Source organism: Nestor notabilis, unplaced genomic scaffold, assembly GCF_000696875.1.
Source record: "Nestor notabilis isolate BGI_N333 unplaced genomic scaffold, ASM69687v1 scaffold13927, whole genome shotgun sequence".
NCBI lineage: Eukaryota > Metazoa > Chordata > Aves > Psittaciformes > Psittacidae > Nestor > Nestor notabilis.
Window position 1 is genome coordinate 22,140 of NW_009936145.1, and position 18,932 is coordinate 41,071.

Genomic DNA, 18,932 nt, shown 5'->3' on the forward strand with positions numbered 1-18,932 from the left:
CAAAACTATGAATAATATTTTTATCTACCTCGCTATACATCTGGCCCACTGTGCCCCTCCCACCCACCCTGTCTTAAATGTGTTAAAAATTTTTTTGCATGCGATTTTTTTCCCCCTGTTTACTACAAAGAGCAGATAAGGTTACATATCGTACACCGGGAAAAGCTGCCAAGATATTCAACTATAGTCCTAGATCACCGATAAACCAATGCTACGTCACAACACCCGCCTGCGTGAACTACTCGGGCTGCGTCCTACAGAGCAGGCGATGACTTGCGAGAGACTTCTCCCCCTGCGCACAGCCAGAAGCGTGCCAGGTGATGGTAAGACTATCACAATGACTAATCACAGAGATGTTTGCAACCTAAAACAAATTCTTTAACTGCAATTGAAGCAATTTACAACTACTCCATTTGTGGTGGGTCTTACGCTGTGAAAACAGTACACTGAAATGTTGCCTGAACCAAAGAAATGAAGAAATGCTAAATTGTTTTTTTTTACTTCCAGAATCCCAGAGGATAAGATGAATATGCCAGCTCTCCTGGCCTCCTAGCTTAGCTTCCTTTTCTTTTAAATAATAATAATAAAAAATATCTCTGTGCCTTACATTTTTTACTTTTTTTGAGTTTTACTTTAAATGCACATAAATGGTCAGTATCTTTCATATTTGAGGAATGTATTCCGGGTGTTGGGTCTTCTTTTTGGTATGGGTTAAAACAAATGATTGTCCTAATGGTTCAGGAATTGGACCCTTCTGTAAGACTAAAGAGTTTGGAGACTCCAGACTTTAGTCTGTTGGGTCTTTGTTTTCCATTCCCTCAGGGAGATGGCAAGATCAAACTCTGCCTTCCTTGAGCACTTGGTTGGTGGCTGGAGAGTAATGAAATTTCCTCAAGAGAAGATCAAGAGATGCTATTTTAAAGGAAATGGCACCTAAGAGTGAAGGAGTCAGCGAAAAGAATCTGACAACCCCTTCCTTTGTGAGTATGTGGCCTGACAATTTTGAATTGCTATCAATGGTTAAGAAAGTGAGTAAGAGAAAGCACATACTGGAGTTTCCACTGTTTAAAAAAACTGAAAATCAAACAAAAATTGAAGCTTGAACAAGGAGAACATTGGATGAGAAGAAGTCTTACGCCACACAAACACACACGCTCAAACACACACACGCACACAGAATACTATGCATACATGGACACACCACAAGTAAGAATGTGTATTTGTATGGTAGGTTCTTGGAAATAGACATTCTTAGCAAATATGGATGACAGATCAATTGTAATTTATTTTCTTTTAACACTGTATCATCATAAAGAAAACTGGTATAAATGAAAAAAATCTATTTCAAATATCTACATCTAAAATTTTAGGCAGTGAAAAAGCACTTCGTTGACAAGGAGTGTGGAATGATGAATGTTAATTGTCAGAAACTGCTGAATGCCTTTTTTTTTTTGTTTTTAGTTGCCACAAACAAATTCACATATCAGAACAAACAATACTGCTAAATATTCCTTTTTGTTTTTTTGATCTTTTTTTGCAATTTTTTTTTTTTTTTTTTTTTTGTTAAAACGCACCGGGGAGAAGAAAACGAAAAACTGGAAATTCATACATCTTTCAAAATTTGAAATTGAAGCAATATTTAGAACCATAGATGAAGAAACACTGTGGCATTGGTGTAATATACACAATGCACTTCTTTTTTTTTTATCTGTAATGTACATCAAATACTTTACAACAATGCATTAACAAAAGGCAAGAAACATCTTGCTGTACAGAGGAAACCCCAAATGCAACTTGAAGCCTAGATTCACAATGAATGAGGATATTAAACAAACTGTGAGAAGCTGTTCCCCATAAAGTATGTACGCTGCTCAGTTACTTGTGCTTAACTCTTGACCCACATCCACTGCCATGTTCTCCCTCCTTCCTTCAGCCACATTCAATATACAGCACCAAACTTTAGACTCTACAGGCCAACAATAAAGTTGCCCCACACTGTAAAATATATATATGCATATATATTTCTTTCTAATTACTTCCAGGTTTAGCTTTTGTATCTTTTAGCCTTCTAAAAAAATCTCTTAAATTTTTCCATACTGGTTATCTGGGCCTTCCTATGGAACAGGCTTTAACAAACTAAATCTGCAGGAAAAAAAATGTCTTGTGGTATGCATGCACATGCACAGTTCCTGGAGCTTTTGTATCTGCCCAAGTCTCAAACCCAGGAGTCGGGAGAGGCTGGATAGTGGCTTGTTTCATAGTTAAGTTCACTATAGGGACGAGCAGCTGAATAGAAGTCGACATAGTTGCCAGTTGACTTTAGTCCCAGGTGCATGTTGTATTCGCTTGCAGGTGGGCGATGATGCACTTGGTCCTCAAAGAAGGACTCGTCATAGTTTCTTGTTGAATTCTGAAATGGCTGATATGGTTCATAATCCTTTCTGCTGGGCTCCTGTGGAACTGGCTGTGTTGAAACCTGAAAGATAGTAATACCCACAGTTTGTCAAATACAACTTACTGTGGGCAACAGGACAGAAGAACGAGTAAACCATGCTGGAAGTACAAAGTAGGCCATTAGCTCAAGGTATCGCTTGGTAGTGAATTAATTCCACAGCCTTGCCTTGTCATTATATTTCTTTATATCTATTTAATGTTACTACTAAATACATTTATTATTTAATATTATTGCTACTCAAGATGCCGGTTTACTTCAAATGTAGTTCAAGCATCACAGCTTACAGTTACTTTTGTAACTACAATCTGTGTGTAACTTCCTGACTATTTTGCAGCTATACAACACAAACATTGGTGGCCAAAACTCAAAAAATTTGAATGGAAGTGATATACGCTCTGAAAATGCTAAACATTTTGCAGCTGCCTTTGCCAAAAGTGAGATTTAGGGTGATACCGTATCCTTAAGAACCACTTATAGTCTGCAGGGCACTGACATGCGAAAATTTCAAGCTAAGGGCTCTGAAATGTGCTCTTCTGCTAACTGGAAGCAGAAACATCTTCTTACCACCTCCTCAACACTTCATGTTGGCAATCTTGTGGTGTTGGTACAATCCAGGAAGCTGCCTTGAAGCTGAAATATTTATGATATGCAGAAAAAAACCCTTGGGTGGTCCCCTAAACCTATGTTTGCCATAAAGTATTTTTGCAGACAGCCCTAGTGAGTCTCTGTTTTTATAGCTGGGACTTAATTAAAATCTGAAATTTATAAACACATGCTAAATAACTTAGTGGAATGCCATCTTTTGCTCTATGCCAGCTCTGTAAGCTTGGGCAGACTTTGCGACTGCAAAATGATATAGCTTTTCAATCCTCAAATGGTCATTCCCTGGATATTGATACTCAGACACTAGTGGCAGGATAATGCAGATCCTGCTGCCTCTGCAAGAGTTAGTAATGCTCCTTCAAGAAGAGAGGAACAGTTGCACTGCTACAGCCCAAACTCTGTGGTATAAAGCATGTCTGTACTGGACTCCACGTGTAGAGTGCAAAACGCTGCCTCTAACAATCCTACAAGTTATCTATCTGACAAGACTGGGCCCAGTATTAGAACTGCACAAGGGAGCATAACTATTCTAGCTTCTATTTCTAGTAGTGCTATCCAGGTGTACAGGACCTTCAGCTCCTCCTTTAATTTCACATATTCAAACACAGGTGTTAAAATTTTGGATGCAGGAGAAAAATTCTGTATGAAGCAACCTATTTATATGCCAAAAAGTTAAGAGACTGTCATTTTTTAAGAGGAAAATAGGGGACTGAAGTAGTACTTTTGGGTTCTTTTTAGCTAAAAACATTCTTTCTGGTATGTCAGTCATAAACGTGGTATTTCATTGAAAAAGCAAGTGGGAAAAGGTGGAAAACTAGTGGGTTTTGGGTTGTTTTGTTTTGCTCATACTCTCACCCCCCAAATCAAATTAGTTGATTCATGACTGCAATTAGAGTGCACCAGCTGCTTCAACACCTCATACCCTTGTTTCCTCCTTAAATGCAATAAAAGCAGAAACATCTTCATGCACTGTCTTGCAGAAAGAAATATGGTGCACTACAGGAAACACTGTCTAATTAAAAAAAGAATAAAGAGAAATGGGGGAAAAGAATATCAGAAACTCTCTTCACTATAAGTTTGTGGATTAAGATTGAAATATCAGCCTCTTAAATGGAAATTTCAGGTAACCTCGTAAAAGTTTTTGGTGAAAAATCATTTTTACTACATATTCATTTACCTGTCTGATACTAGTATGAACTTTCAGTGTTTTTCTTAAATGTTTTTGGCCTCATTTTTGATAAAAATACTGTAACATGCATATTACATAGGGAAGTTGTGAAACTATTAAGGAGTTGTAATTAAGGATAAAGTAGCACTACACATAATGATGAAACAGAATTCTAGATGCAGAAAAATGTCTAATTCCTAGGGACCAAGGAAATAATATACTGGAAATTACAGACATATGATTGCCATACATATCAATAGTGCAAGGGCTCTTCGTCTGTAAGTGCATTAGCTTGGCACCCATGCTGCTAATTACATTTTTGTAATGCCTGCCTTACCACATACACTTAATGCTTTCTGATTTTCAGAAATATGACATTTAAGTGTCCCGAAGCTCTACACTGAATGGCTTGGATGTATATACATGGGAAAGTGTCCTTGTCAATTAAATGCTAGTTTTCCTCTTGCCCGTGCCCTGATGTGTACATCAAAAAACAAACAAAAAGCCTTGTTGCAGTTGTGCTAAATGGCAAAACCGTGGGCTTCAGCTACACGTAAGTACAGTGCACACTCCCCTGTTCTTTCTCCAGGCCTGTTCAGTAGTTGAACTATTGCTAGGAGGCCTCAGTACATGAGTCGTGCGGTGTGAGCAGCAGTTTTGAATTTGATGATGACTATGCTCACGTAGTGACGTGGGGCTGGACCTCACCAAATTCACTGACATGGGGCATCTCGAGATACCAGAGCCAGTAGAAGTGCCCACTACTGCTAGCTTGGATTTTGTAGCCTACCTCACACATATGACAGAATGATAGAATGGTTTTGGTTGGAAGGGACCTTAAAGGTCATCTAGTCCAACCCCCCTTCAGTAAGCAGGGACATCTTCAACTACATCAGGCTCTCAGAGCCCTGTCCAACCTGGCCCTGAATGTTTCTAGGAATGGGGCATCTATCCAGAACTTTAAAGGTATTCAGGTCCGAAGCCCCTCTTGCCTTCATTATGAATTACAGGCATAAACACCTTAGATAATTTTTGTGCATATTCTATCATAACCTGTTGGACATTTTTGACATGTAACTGAAATTATCCATTAGGATAAAGAATATAGCTTCTTTGAAGCCAGTGGAATTGCTAGCATTTGTACAAGCGGATAATTCAGTTCCTCTAATCTTGATTTACCAATCTTTGGGATATTTTCCTTCATTTCCATATAAGATGTCACACTGAAACTGTAACATTTTAGTCTCTGTACTTACCTGGTTATGTTTGATATCTTCAGCAGGTGCACCATATGAATTCCTGTACAAAGTCGAGATTCCAGTGTTCTGAGCTGGAGAGGGGAAAAAGGAAGGAAAAAGCAGGTTTACCAGAGATACCTCTTTGGCCTCAAAGTGCATTCTTAGGGCTTCATTAAATACATTACAGAATGTCCATTTTTCCCCCACAAAAATCTTCAAAAACATCTGCAGATTTCTGTTTTCTCTTCCTCCCACTATACAGTCATAATTTTTGCTTTGTTGTACATGCATGTCCATGGTGCACACTTACTAATAGTAACAGGTGCTTTGTCATGTTTGTACCAATCATCTTGTGCATTTCACATACAAATCAACAAAATAACTTCAATAAGTAACAAAATATACAGCTAGTATTTGGTAAATATATATCAGGTTATATATGGGATTTTATATCACACACACCGAACAAGTAACAGTTGTAAACATTAAGAAACATTTCAGTCCTTTCACTTCAATTGGATGATGTGGATTATTTATCTTATGTCATCATAAAATTATTCATGGAAAACGTGACTAAATGCAACTGAAAAATGAATTATCAAAAAGAAAAAAAGTTATATGTAGTTATACTGAAGAGGTCTGGCCAAGATAGTCTGAAACTCATGCACTGATGTCACTTTCTTTTCAGATGTCCTACTTCTAAAATGTATGGACAAAACTGAGCTATGAGTTTGAAAGCAGAAGTAATTTTAAAGACAAGGATAACATATAGCTTTCAAAAACCCCCACATTATTTCCCATCCTGCCCCCCAAAACCACATGAAAAGCTAAGGCTCTTCCCTGCAAAGCTGACTTCACTGATGATGTTGATTTGGCTACCTAGCTGAAGCTTAGTCTGCTGGTCAAACTAGAAAGACTGTAGTTCTTTCTCATATTTGAAAGAGCAGTATTTGAAATACGGCAGTATTTCCTTTGTGCATGTGTGTGGCTGCTGCGCACCGTTCTTACTGGTCACGCTACTAACTTTCCAGACATGAGAATCCATGATTTGATGCTGTCATGAGGACTCTCATTATAAAAGCACATGCCTGAAAGTAAAAATTGAGTAGTTCTGCATCAGAGTCATCGTTGGAGATGAAACACGTTGGTCATCTGACTTCTCTCAGGCCTCTGTGCAATAGCACAAAACCTGAAGGCATCAAAGTGTTGTTTTTAATACCTTCACAGCTGAAAAACTTCGGCAGATCAGAGCTGAAAGCTGGGTATGGGATCCATGCTAGTCACATTGCTAAGAAGAACCACAGTTACTGAAGAAGTAACCATTCTTCCTTCCTTCGTCAACCTGCTAGCATGGACCCCAGCATGTACAACTGCCTCTCTCTGCTCCATGCTGCTGTTTTACACATCTCAGATGGTGTTCTTAAATACCTCAAGTGTGTTCTTGGAACAAGATAAAGACAGGGATTAGATGGTAGGGTGATGAGCCCTAACAGCTGCAAAACCAGATATTTCACTTCATAACCATTAACTAATAGGTGTGAAAAGAACTTCTTCTTGAAAAGCTAGATGCAGTTACTGAAACAGTGCATAGTCTTGTATAGGAAACAGAGAAGAGCTTTGGATGTCTCCAAGGAGTATAGCAGGATCTTTTCTTTGAAGAGGGAAAGAATATGAACTCTAGTAACAGATGCTGGATGGTCTCTTCCAGACGTAGGTACTTTTTATTGCACCTCTGTGCTAGTAGGTGGTAACAGACAGAAATGACAAGTGCTTGAGCAGTTTGTCTTTGGTCATAGATGTTAGTGCCAAAAGCTCAATCTGCAGAGGTTCTCCTCAGTTCAGGCTGCGTTTTGTTACCTAACCTGAGTGGCGTGTAAGACTCGACTCTTATTTCAGTGTTTTGGGTAGGTTTGTTTTGTTTTTTGAATTCCAGCAGCATCCTCTGCTTTAGTGTTAGAAAATCTCCCTCCTCATGACAGTCTTCGGTATTAGAGGAGTCCGCATGAGCATTGCTATTTATGGTGCATCTCATGATGGCATGACTCGCAGTAATACAACTGCTAGATCTTTCCTTGATATCATCTTCTTTTTATGCTGTTTCTGAGTTTTTAGCTTGCCTCACAAAGTGCAAATTCCTCAAGACCTCAATATTCTCAAAATTAGCATTTCAGCTACCCATTTTGTGATGTGCTACTTCTTGAAAAAGATAAAAGTGAGTTCATGTAACCATTTTGTTTTCATGTATATGAACAGCAAGGTAAGCAGGGTTGAAGTTTCCTGCATGCAAGGTTTTAGTCAGGCATGACCAGTCTGGACAATACTGTTCATGGTTGGTTGATGTCAAGAATAAAAGACTGGTATAAGGTGCAACACTTGAGGGTTTTATGAAGAATCAGATGAAAAATAGCAAACTGGACACATGCTAATTAATTTATATGTTGTTCCTACAGGCAATCAGAGAGACTTTAAGGAGAATCATGACCTTTCCATCTTTTTACAGGTATGTAAAAAGGCACATTGTACGTATGTGCCACTAGTAGCCATGACTATTATAAAACCAGAAATAGTCTAGAGTTGGTGCATAGCTGTCCAATTCACTGCTGTGACATTTGCACTGATATACTGTCACATGCCAGATTGAAGACTTAAGGTCTCCCAGATCACATATTCTGCGATGGAAAATGGATAGTATCAGCTTATGAAAATAGCTGCAAGGTCTGTGCTGCTGATTTCACTGCATGTGACATCAGGGATGTGTACAAATTCACGTGTTTAAAATGAAAAAAAAAAAATATCAAAAAGGTAGCATTATTTTCTCAATGTAATAAAACCAATGACACATCAAATGCTTGGAAATGAATGACTAGAGTGCAAGAAGTCTTGACTTAGCCTAACTGGGAGGCTGAGATAATTCTCTCTGGAGGGAATGTAAGTCAAGCAATGTAGCTGCTAGCAGTGCATGCAGCCCCCTCCAGTACCTGCTTCTGAACATGCAGGCAACATCCCTGGGAACTCCATTCCTGCTCTGCCATGCTTCAGTGAGCAGTTGACTCTGGCTGTCCAAAAGCAGAGGGCAAATATTAAGAGAAAAAAGGGAGAGAATGAGCTAGATGAATGGACAGATATTGTGTGGTTAGAATCTGATTTTTCCTGTTAATACTGTATATGAACTATCATAGTAACATTTTCAAACAGGGAAAAAGAGACATTAATGAAATAATGTTCTTCTTTTAAACATTGCAAGAGAAGGGGAAGGAGTACTAGGAGTAAGACATGGAGATTTTCCAGCAGCCACACTTCCTTACAGAGATGTGAGAATTGCAGCTGCAGATGAAAAGATTTGAGGAGTGATGAGTGTGTATTTTATGCACTACCTAAGCATCAGTACGTGATAGTACTGAAGCAGTAGTTTTTACAAAGAAAAATTGTGAAGGTTCTAAAATGAGTACTATGATCAACCTGCAGTATTGTGGTCATATTTCATAAAAAACATGACAGAAAAATACCTTCCTTTTCCCCTCTGTTCAGTTTTCAAGGTGATATTGGTTCAACAAAAACACCATACAGTTCCCCATAGCAGTTTTCTGCAAAGTGGACAACAGCTTTCAAAATTACGTCACACTGTGGTTTATGTGACAAAGGTATCCCTGACCGAAGCTGTCCTCATACCTCCCAGTCACTTGATTCATGGTTTAATATTCAGCTTTCAGTTCTTTTAAGTACTTATTCTGAACACATTTACAGATACTTTGAAATAGCCAAGAGGCTAGCCTTTCGCCCTCAGAAACACAGACTGAGGAAAACTCAGCTAGACAGACAGTCGTCTTCATCTGGTATCACGTAACCTGCTTCTTCTGCTACAAGCAGCAGGACTCCATTTTCTAAAATTTAGTTCAAGACAGTAAAGCAAAATGCTTCTGTGCCTCACAAATCTCAGCTACCAGAGATCATTACCTATCACTACAGCTGCCACTTTCCTGAATGGTGAAAGATGAAGTAAGGGCATGAGAAAAGATTAGAGTGTACTATGGTTTCTTAAAGTAATAATGAGTAGCCTTAGTTTCTGTAGCTATTGTAACAGATGATGGTGGTTGGTCATGTTCTGTATGTCCAGACTCGAAAATAAGTTTAAAAACCAAAAGTAGAGACGACTGATTCTTTAAAACAGAAAGAAAATAAATTAATCAGGAGATGCTTCTGCTGGTGAAAGTGAAGATATGGGGTGAAGTCTGTGATGCACATATTACTTCAGTGAGGGAACTAACAAAGTAAAAGAAACTTCAGAATAGGAGTCCCATGACAGTGTACAGTAGCCTCATCTTCACTGTTCTGAAGGAAAACACCATCGCATAAATAATGTTATCACATGCACTTAAAAGTTTCTGGTTTGTTTTTTTTTTTAAGGAATATAATAGGTTTTGTCTTAAAAATATACTTTAGGTGATAAAATTTTATTATTGGTTATTATTTTCTACAGAGAAGAGATAGATAGTAAATATAAAAGGCATCATAAACCTCTGAAGAGGGCAATGAGAACTTTGATATTGTTCCTCTATTTTTTAGCTGTCCTTGTGAAATCGATGCAAGTTATCATCTTCAGCCACACTGTTTACTTCATAGATTCTCCATTTTTCCCCAGAGGTTTCCTAACAACTCCCCACAATGGCAAGAAGCCAACATTCTACTTCAAAAGTCCATCTAAAAATGTTCATTTCAGCCCCAACCAAGAGGTCATAAAATTTCTGAAGTATAAACTGGGAAGAGCTTTGGAGAAGAACATGGAGACAGTCATGGATAAATTGGAACTACAATGTGGCTTTACATTCTGTGTAAACCTGTAAGTCAAAGAAAGCTTTGTGTAATACATCAGCTTGGCACAAAACACAAGAGCAGTTCAAAATATGTATATGCCAGGTGGAACCTGAAAAAACATCCATCCCATAGGTTCCACAGATGTATTTGCTGCAAAGTATTGTCTGATGCACAAAATGAAATACAGAGATTGCAATGAACTTGCTACATGAACTTATATTAGACCATTCAAATAAAGCCAAAATGTCTCACAATTGAAATCACAAATACTGATTTAACATCATTCTTTAATGAAGTATTTATTATTTAATGAGCTACAAATATGTTACACAAATTTCGCGTTGAATGTTGATGCACAAGACTCCTTCTGTCATTTTCTTTTGTTCTTAGAAACGGTGCTTAATTTGAACTTAGAGCAAATGAGCAGAGATTTGGTGACCTGAAAGAAAGAAAAAGTGATTTGTTAACTCCATATTAATTTGTACAATGGTCATATGTGATTGTGAAATATTATTGTCCTTTTCAATTTGATTTTGGTTTTGATTTTCTCACTGAGGTCAGTTGCTGGAAAAATAGTCGATAACTGAGCATGATGCTGAGCGTTTCAACTTTCCTTACTAAAAGCCCACCCAAAAGATCAATAAGAACAGACAAATACAAGCAGATATTAAAGGAAAACATGATGCAAAAATCGAAGTGAAGCAAAGGTTGCAGGGGAAGTACAAACCCCACACTCCAAAAAGTACATTGAAAGATAAAGGAAACAAAGGAAACAGGAATGGGAGAAGAAAAGCACTACAGTAGAAGACAAAATGAAAAGGGTTGGGGAAGAAGAAAACCCTATTTTTTTTATTTAATGTGTGGCAAAAGACAAGACTGTCTGTAAGTAAATGCAGATTTTTCACATGGGAACACTTCTTTTTGGGTGAACCTTCTCATATAATCTGGTAGTCTGAATTTGCAGATACAGCTTGAACAAAATACTAGTTTTTCTGCATTTTCAGCCTTTTGCTCTTACTCCTGAGAGTCCCTCTTCATGGGTCCTTGACAAAGTGCTGAAAGAAACACAGTCCTGTCCTTCACAATCACACAAATAAAGACCACTGAAGTGCTTTAGAGAAACACCTTGTGCAATGACTACAAAACACTGAAAATATTACAGATACATAAAATGCAGTACCTTGACTGAATCTGCTGCAATCTCATGTAGTACTCTGCAGATGTCGTTCAGGAGACTCCTAATTTCAATGGCTTCCAAATGCTCTTGTTATTCCTCATCTTCATGTTTTCACTTGCATGCTAATTAACGTTCTGTACTGCATTTTCACACAAAAGGCTGGCCTTTAGGTTTTGATTACACAGTAGTGAATAACACGGTAGATGCAGTATGACTATCATCATATCCTGAATACGGTCTTGAACACCAGTACTGATGGCTTGATTCTGAAGTCAGCATGGTCCTGGTGTCCCCTGTGAGCTGAGGAACCCAGCGATCCTCCATTCTGGCATCCTCTAAGCAAGACCTCTACCGAGGGCACGGGGAACGGTAACAGGCATTCAGAATGTGCAGAGTGACTCCTCACTGTAGTAGCATTTGGAGAAGAGGACACCAGGATGCTCAGTATTATATAAATGTAACACCATGTTCAGCAAAGGTTATAAAAGCCTGTGCAATGGTGATGGAGACCAACATGTATTTGCAAAAGAATTAATTAAGAGGTGCAGTACTGGTCAAAGCACTCAAAATTTTGTAATTACTGAAATGCTGACAGGTTAATGAGCTCACCATGGGGGAGAGGCCTTCAAGTGAAACCTGCAATAGATGCCATAACACACACAGAGAGAACTGTTGCATTTAAATCAGCCCAGCTGGGAAAGTAACACAGACAGACTTCACAAACACCACCAAATTTCCTAGAGATGACTGATGTGAAAAATAAGCTAACTGGCCCCGGAAAGCCATTCCCTGTCAAAGACAGATGTTAGGACACATGCTCAAACATTGTCATGCTTGCAGAAACAACACTAGTTAATTCAAAGTGATCTACCAACTTCCTTCTGAAATGAAAATAAATATAAAGTTACAAAGCAATGTAAATCTGGCTTTACAGCCCTTCTTCTTGGAAGAAACATGCTCTTCACAAATCATTTTCACATACCATTCTATTCATTAAGATCAAATACTTCTTCAGCAAACCCAGTCAAGCCTTTATAATCAGTGGTCTACACAGCTGATTTTTACCTATGCAATGCAAGCATAAACTCACCTGTCATGGTGTCTTTCCGAGAAGTGTGTTCCCCCTTATTTCCATGGTAAGTGGCGTTTGTTCCAGTTGATTCATAGTCTGTTTTTCTTTCTTTTAGGCTGATCATTTCCCGAGGTGAGGCTGGGGCACTTGCTAGATCACAAAAATCCATTTGTTTTTTCTTGCCACATATGACAGAACATATGAACGTTTAACTCTAGAGTAAACATTTCAGTAAAGTTTATATTTGTTTGCATACTAGTATTAAGCTGTTTGAAGGAACACTACCCCATTATGGAGGAAAAGAAAAGGTACTGTTATTTCAAGTACAGGACAAATGTATTTATGCAACAATCAATCAACTCCAAACATAATTTTCTCTCTGAATGTTTTACTTTTTTCATTTATACTCAACAACTAAGATGATTGTTACAAAAAAAGCACAATAATTAAAAACTTGCTTTCCAAATTCTTTAACTTGTCAAAACTTCCTGGTATAGGCACTTCCTTTTTTTCTTTTCTCAAAAAGGATTATTTTATTTCTGTTGAAAAGCCCATTAACTATCGACTGTGTAGAAAAAAAATGTTATAAAATGATTTCTTCCTTTCTCTGTTGAAAATAAGCAAGCCAATTAAAGGATTCTAATGGAGATGGGGAGAAAAGAAACCTGTTTTTCTTAGAAAACTTACAGCAATGAATGCCTAACACTTAAAGGTAACAAATAATTATGTGTCTTTCAAATTTTATGAACAACTGCTACTTTAGAACAACAACTGCTACTTTAAGCTATTGCTAAAATGAAATCCTTCACCTATACTTGTGGTACGGCTAAGAGGAGGAAAGTACAAGGTGACTAGGATGAGAACTAGTATGTACTTGATTTTCAGGTACTTGAGAATATGAAGGTGATCACTGGCACTGATTATGAAGACTTACAGCCTGTGATGCCTAGGAAAACATAATGGCTTTCACATAAACTGACTTCGCTATATGTAGATGTTGGTAGACACAATTCACCTTCCCTGTTATGAAGAGCAGGGGAAGGAGTACAGGGCAAGTGGCAGAGCACCCCAGAGCCTTGTGAAGGCACAGTGTACAAAAATAACTAAAGGGCTGGTGCTTACTTCCATACCCTCTCCTACCTCCACTCAAGTATTTGGTATATCAAAAAAAACTCAAAAGCAGTAACAATGTCCTTGCTTAAAAGGAAGGAAAAGTAGATAGAAAAAAATATAAGACAAGCTCATTTGTGATGCTTGATCATGAATTGTATCTTTCAGCGTCTCTAAATTATGTTACATTTTTTAGTTAAGGAGTAAGGAAGCATAAGCCATGCTGAATTCTGCTTAGATTGGTTCTGTTGGCCCTGGCCTCAGAATTTGTAAAGCAAATACAGAGATGACCGTAAGAAATGGTTTTTCTTATGAGGCCATTCAAATTTGGTATTGTTTTTAAATTGCTTGTCCATAGTGATGTAATTCTAAACTTGATAATCCAGCAGGTATAAAGAAATGTCATATTAAATTATCAAATCAGCCAATGGCAACTTAAGTCTAATAGGGAACAAACCAGAAGGCAGACCTTGAAGAAGTTGCTTACACGGGGATGCATTTTGTCTCGCGTACTCTGGTAAGGCTTTTAAGCACTGGTGTTTTGAATACAATTGACCAATAAAGACAAAAACATCTCTCTCTGTTCTCTGTGGAAACTATCTCTCTCCTCCCATTAGAGAACGACTGCTTTCTGGCAAGTGTTAAAGTCCAGAAGTGCCCTCTTTCAGAGCTTTTACTAGAAGCAGATAGAAAATCACTGGTTGACATGAGACTGAAAAGTGGTATCAAGGTTTTCTATTCTTAAAGGACATAGAGAAGAAGACAGAACTCCCAAGTCCTAGCGATGAATGGGACATTGTGAGTTCATTTACTTCAACTCTTTACCCCAAGGTAGGATCCAGTGCACCAAAATAATTCTTGACAGATTTTAATCTAAAACTAAAGATCTCTAATGACAGAGATCACATAACTGCTTCGAGCAGTCTGTTCCAGTGCTTTGTTTCCCTACTGTTAGGAAATGTTCCCTGATGTTTAGCGTGACTCCTCACTGTTCATTATTTCCAGTTGCCTGCTATGAAAGTAGAGAAAGTTCACGCTGTCTCTCTTCACAGCTGGCTTGAATACTTGGTGTGTACCTCTTCCCACTGCTCCCATCTTGTGTCTCTCTTATTTGAGTTAAACAATTGCAGTACATTCAGTGTTTTTCATATCCTGATTTCTCCATCTCCCGATTCATGTGTGCAACTGACAAAAATCCCTAAATAATTTCAAAAGAACTTTTGTCTAGCCAGCTATTATCCTTACAATTTATTTCTAAAGGACTGATCTTTTTTCCCCTTTGGACAGATCTCCAATTTTTCAGTATCACTCTGAATTCCAATAATGACCTTTAAGGTACATGAGTTTCTCCCAGTCTGTGGCACCCGCAAAGGTAATAGGCATCTTTTGTACATTATCTGGGTTATTAATGAAGCCACTGAAGAGTACTGGGCCCCAGGCAAACCTCCAAGTAAAGCCTTCCTGTATTTTGGCAATAAACAACACTCATTCTTTGTGAATGGTTTTTAGTCAGTTTTGTATTTACCATACATGACACTTTCTGGACTGTTTGCTAGGTTGCCCTAGCTTGCCTATAAAATTCTTGTCTGAAAGAGTCTTACCCATTACAGTAGATTTCATTTACTGACTACTCTTTCCATAAAGTGCTTTAACTATGTTGTAGTAGGAATTCAGGTGCATTTTGCAAGAACAAATCATATTGAACCAATATTTGGATTTGATATGGATACTACTAGTCAGACAGTAACTTATGCTATGTAGAAACAGACACTCCTAGAGTGAAGCAGTATCTTGTGTTCCTACCTATCTTTGAGATGCTCAGATTGTGATTATTTGTTCCAGCAATTTTCTAGAATGAAGTTGAGCTGCCTGGTCTGTAATTACATGGGTTCCTCTTCCTTCAGAAACCAGCACTATATTAGTCCTTTTGCAGTCTTATGATCCTGATGATGGCAGTAAGATTTCATCCAAATTTTCTCTAAGTATGTTCTTTAAGCAATAAAGTAACGTAAGTGAAGAGACAGTTCTGGAAAGAGACAGAACTAAGATCTTAGGGCCAGACATTTCAAGTGTCTTGTACTTACAGTCAAAATGAGATTCTGGAGAAGGAAAAAAGGAACAAGAGCCCTTTATGGACTTGTGTAATGACAGATTTTTAGAACTGAATAGCAGCTCTCACTGTACTCCTGGCTACATTTTCAAATTTCCCCAGAGGTTGGTCTGCAGGACTAAGATGCAGCTTCTAGTTAATTAAAAAAAAAAGGAGATTCCTTAAAAAGAAAACTACGGCATAATGCTCATGGCAATAATCAGTTTGGCCAATTTAAATCGTAAATTCTTTGTATATCGATTGACAGAATTTGACTGAACAAGTAGTAAAAAGTACATTGAAAGGCTGACTGTTTACTCTGTTTATTTTAAAAGATTTTATTTGGGAATGGTTTTATCTAACCAAAGTAAGCTCTGCCTTAGAATAAGCTGAGGGGAAAATGCCCAGATTTCTGAATAGAAAAATTAGTTAACATTGCAGCGTAAGTTGAGATACTTACATTAATTCATTGTATTGATCACACAGAACTAATGATAACTGGTGTAAATATGCTATCAACATCACATGAAGACCTGTAGTCAATTTTTTTAAAACTTATCCATACATGTATATGAACACTTATACATGCATACACATATGATCAGAATAAAAGCTGACAAAAAACAATGAGGATCCTTCAACAACTTCTAAGTGTGCAGAGGTCATCATTAACGACATAGCAGTTTTCATGACTAGAAAAGTAAGTAACAAAATTTCCTCATGTCCATTTCCTTCACGGACACCACTGCTCTGAGATCTAGTCAGGTAATCCAAATCAGGAAAACACTGCATGAAAATTCATGGCAAGATGCTATGGAATATTCTTCCTGCTGTAAAACTTTACAAGGTGTTAATAAAAAAAAAAAATCCTGTTTTGAACAGGTAATTCAGGTAAGAGTATAGAACATATTTTGTGCCTTTCCACCATTGTTAACAACAAATCAGGATGCCAGTGACATTGCTTAAAGAAGGAAAATGACAGTGATGGATTACCTCTGTCTTTACTTCAGTCCTGAAAGCCTGGTCTTACCTGAGCGGTTGTTAGGAGACATGCGCACAGGAGAGATGGAGGGCGTGCGTGATGAAGAGTACGGTCTTTGCCGATCCCTTTCTATGGTTGAAGATGAGGCTACAAAGTGATACTGTGACCATCCATCCTGCAACATCAAACATTATGACAGCAATCAGTGAAAATGCCATACATGCCCCCATTTTAAGTACAGAGTAATTTCCTCTAGTGTTTTCACTACATATACATAAGTAGACTACTAACCCTTTCCTGCCACTGGGTGGCAAATATTCTCAGTGGTGCAGGATATGACGTACTGACTGTACTGACATACCGGAAGAAAAATTAAAATGCAGAAAGTTCTATAAAGTAACACATTCCTGAAACACTCAAATTATGAAAACACTGAGCAACTTTTTAGGCTATTTGTGTAATAGCTCTGTCTTTTTCCACGCCTCTATTTTCACACTCCGAATGCCATTATGGCTATGAAAATATTCCAAATCAGAAAACTACTTGTTTTCATGGTAAAAATCAGCTTTTGCTTTAAAGAATTTCTATCTTATAAGGATGTTTTGGAGTAAGTAGAGGGGGAAGCTCCAGGATTATCAAAATTAATCCAGCTATTTGGGTATCTGTAGTTTAGTTACAGTAACTGCACATTTATTCACATGTGAGGGAAAAAGAATCAAATCAGTGCATCCTCCTTGCTGCATTTCCCCCCCAAGATGTACAGAAAAAAATTCTGTTCTTTAAATCTGTGGTAATGGTGATGTATCAAAAAAACACCAACCAAACAAATATGAACACTAGAAACAGCTAGTTCAGAAATAAAAAAGGAGATTTTAACTCATTCATGTTTTATTCCTGTATCATAATGCAATAATCCAAAATAATGTAATTTACATTTTTAAAAGGATATTGAGAATAGTTTGTAAGTATCATGAGAGAATAAATTGACTTTTGCTACTGCTCTTCTTAGAATCATAGAATCACAGAATGGTTTGGGCTGGAAGGGACCTTAAAAATCACCTAGTTCTAACCCCCCCGCAATGAGCAGGGACACCTTCCACTAGAGGTGGTTGCTCAATGCCCCATCCAACCTCACCTTGAACAGTGTTTCAAATGTCTTCAAGTACTGATACATTTTAACTGTCTTCATAACTGCTTAATGTTAAATTTAAATCAGTAGCACCTAGTTTTCCTAGTCTCATACTGAAGGCATAAGCCTTTTAAAACTGCTTTCTGTTGGGCTTAGTGAAGATTGAGTCAAGTGCCTGGATAGCACTAAACAAAATTTTTGCAATGAAATGCTGTATAAAACCAAAACCAGTAAGATAATACCAAACCCTAATTTTCCTCTTGCTTACAGGAAAATATTTCTCCGTTGGGGTAGTAAAGAATATTCCCATCCTGCACCTCAGGCTAGTCCAGACATCCAGTCCTGAACAGCATTCCCTCCTATCCTCTGCCTTTGCCCAAGGCATCTGCCTGTCTTTATTCTCTCTACAGAAACCACGGGCACCTGGCTCTCAGAACTGCAATAGAAAATGACTTGAATATCCCCATTCCACTAAACTTTCAGGAAAGAGAACTCAGCGAGAGTGTGACACAGCAGGAAGAATTGATATAGAGAGAAATGTTGGAAGTAAATTGGGATAGACGGAGGTGACACTTAACTACAGATTCTGAATGTCTGTACTCCTCTCATAGCACATTTGTATAAACATGCATGTATCTCAGTTGTAATTTCAGAAGGGAAAAAAAAGTCTGGGCTGTGGCTTTCATAGTAGTCATGACTTCCCCGAGAGTCAATAGCGAGTGCTTGTTCACAGAGATCACTAATGTTTAGGGTACTTCACTGAACTGCACCTCGTATTTCATGACAGTCATACAAGAAAATATAAGGAAGAAAAACAGTTAATTAATAAAAAATAGTAAGATGAAAGAAGAAACAGTTAATCTTTAATATGACTTGCTTAACCAAAATTTTCTATATCTGATTTTTCATTTGCAACACTACTTTTACGCAAGCTGCGTCCTCCAGCCTAGAGGGAGGATCAGTAAAAAGCGCCAACAAAAACATGTAAAGCCCTAAATTCTGAAATCAAATTGGAAATTATTAGAAAGTTTTCAATATATATAATGTATATATATAAAATACATATTTTTAAATAAGAACTAATAATTGAAGAACTA

At 37.7% G+C, this 18,932-nt stretch overlaps 1 protein-coding gene across 1 annotated transcript in view; it reads right to left on the reverse strand.

Moving 5' to 3' along the window:
* Positions 1 to 1,265: 1,265 nt before the first annotated feature.
* The window catches only part of LOC104408549 (catenin delta-2-like), a 19,894-nt gene continuing 2,227 nt past the window's right edge, over positions 1,266 to 18,932 (reverse strand). Inside the window, exons 2-5 of the mRNA XM_010018196.1 lie at positions 16,755 to 16,881; positions 12,544 to 12,675; positions 5,483 to 5,556; positions 1,266 to 2,476 (exon numbers count right to left, since the gene is read on the reverse strand). Coding sequence (XP_010016498.1) covers positions 2,216 to 2,476; positions 5,483 to 5,556; positions 12,544 to 12,675; positions 16,755 to 16,881 — 594 coding nt within the window. The 3' untranslated portion in view covers positions 1,266 to 2,215. The remainder of the gene's footprint in view (positions 2,477 to 5,482; positions 5,557 to 12,543; positions 12,676 to 16,754; positions 16,882 to 18,932) is intronic.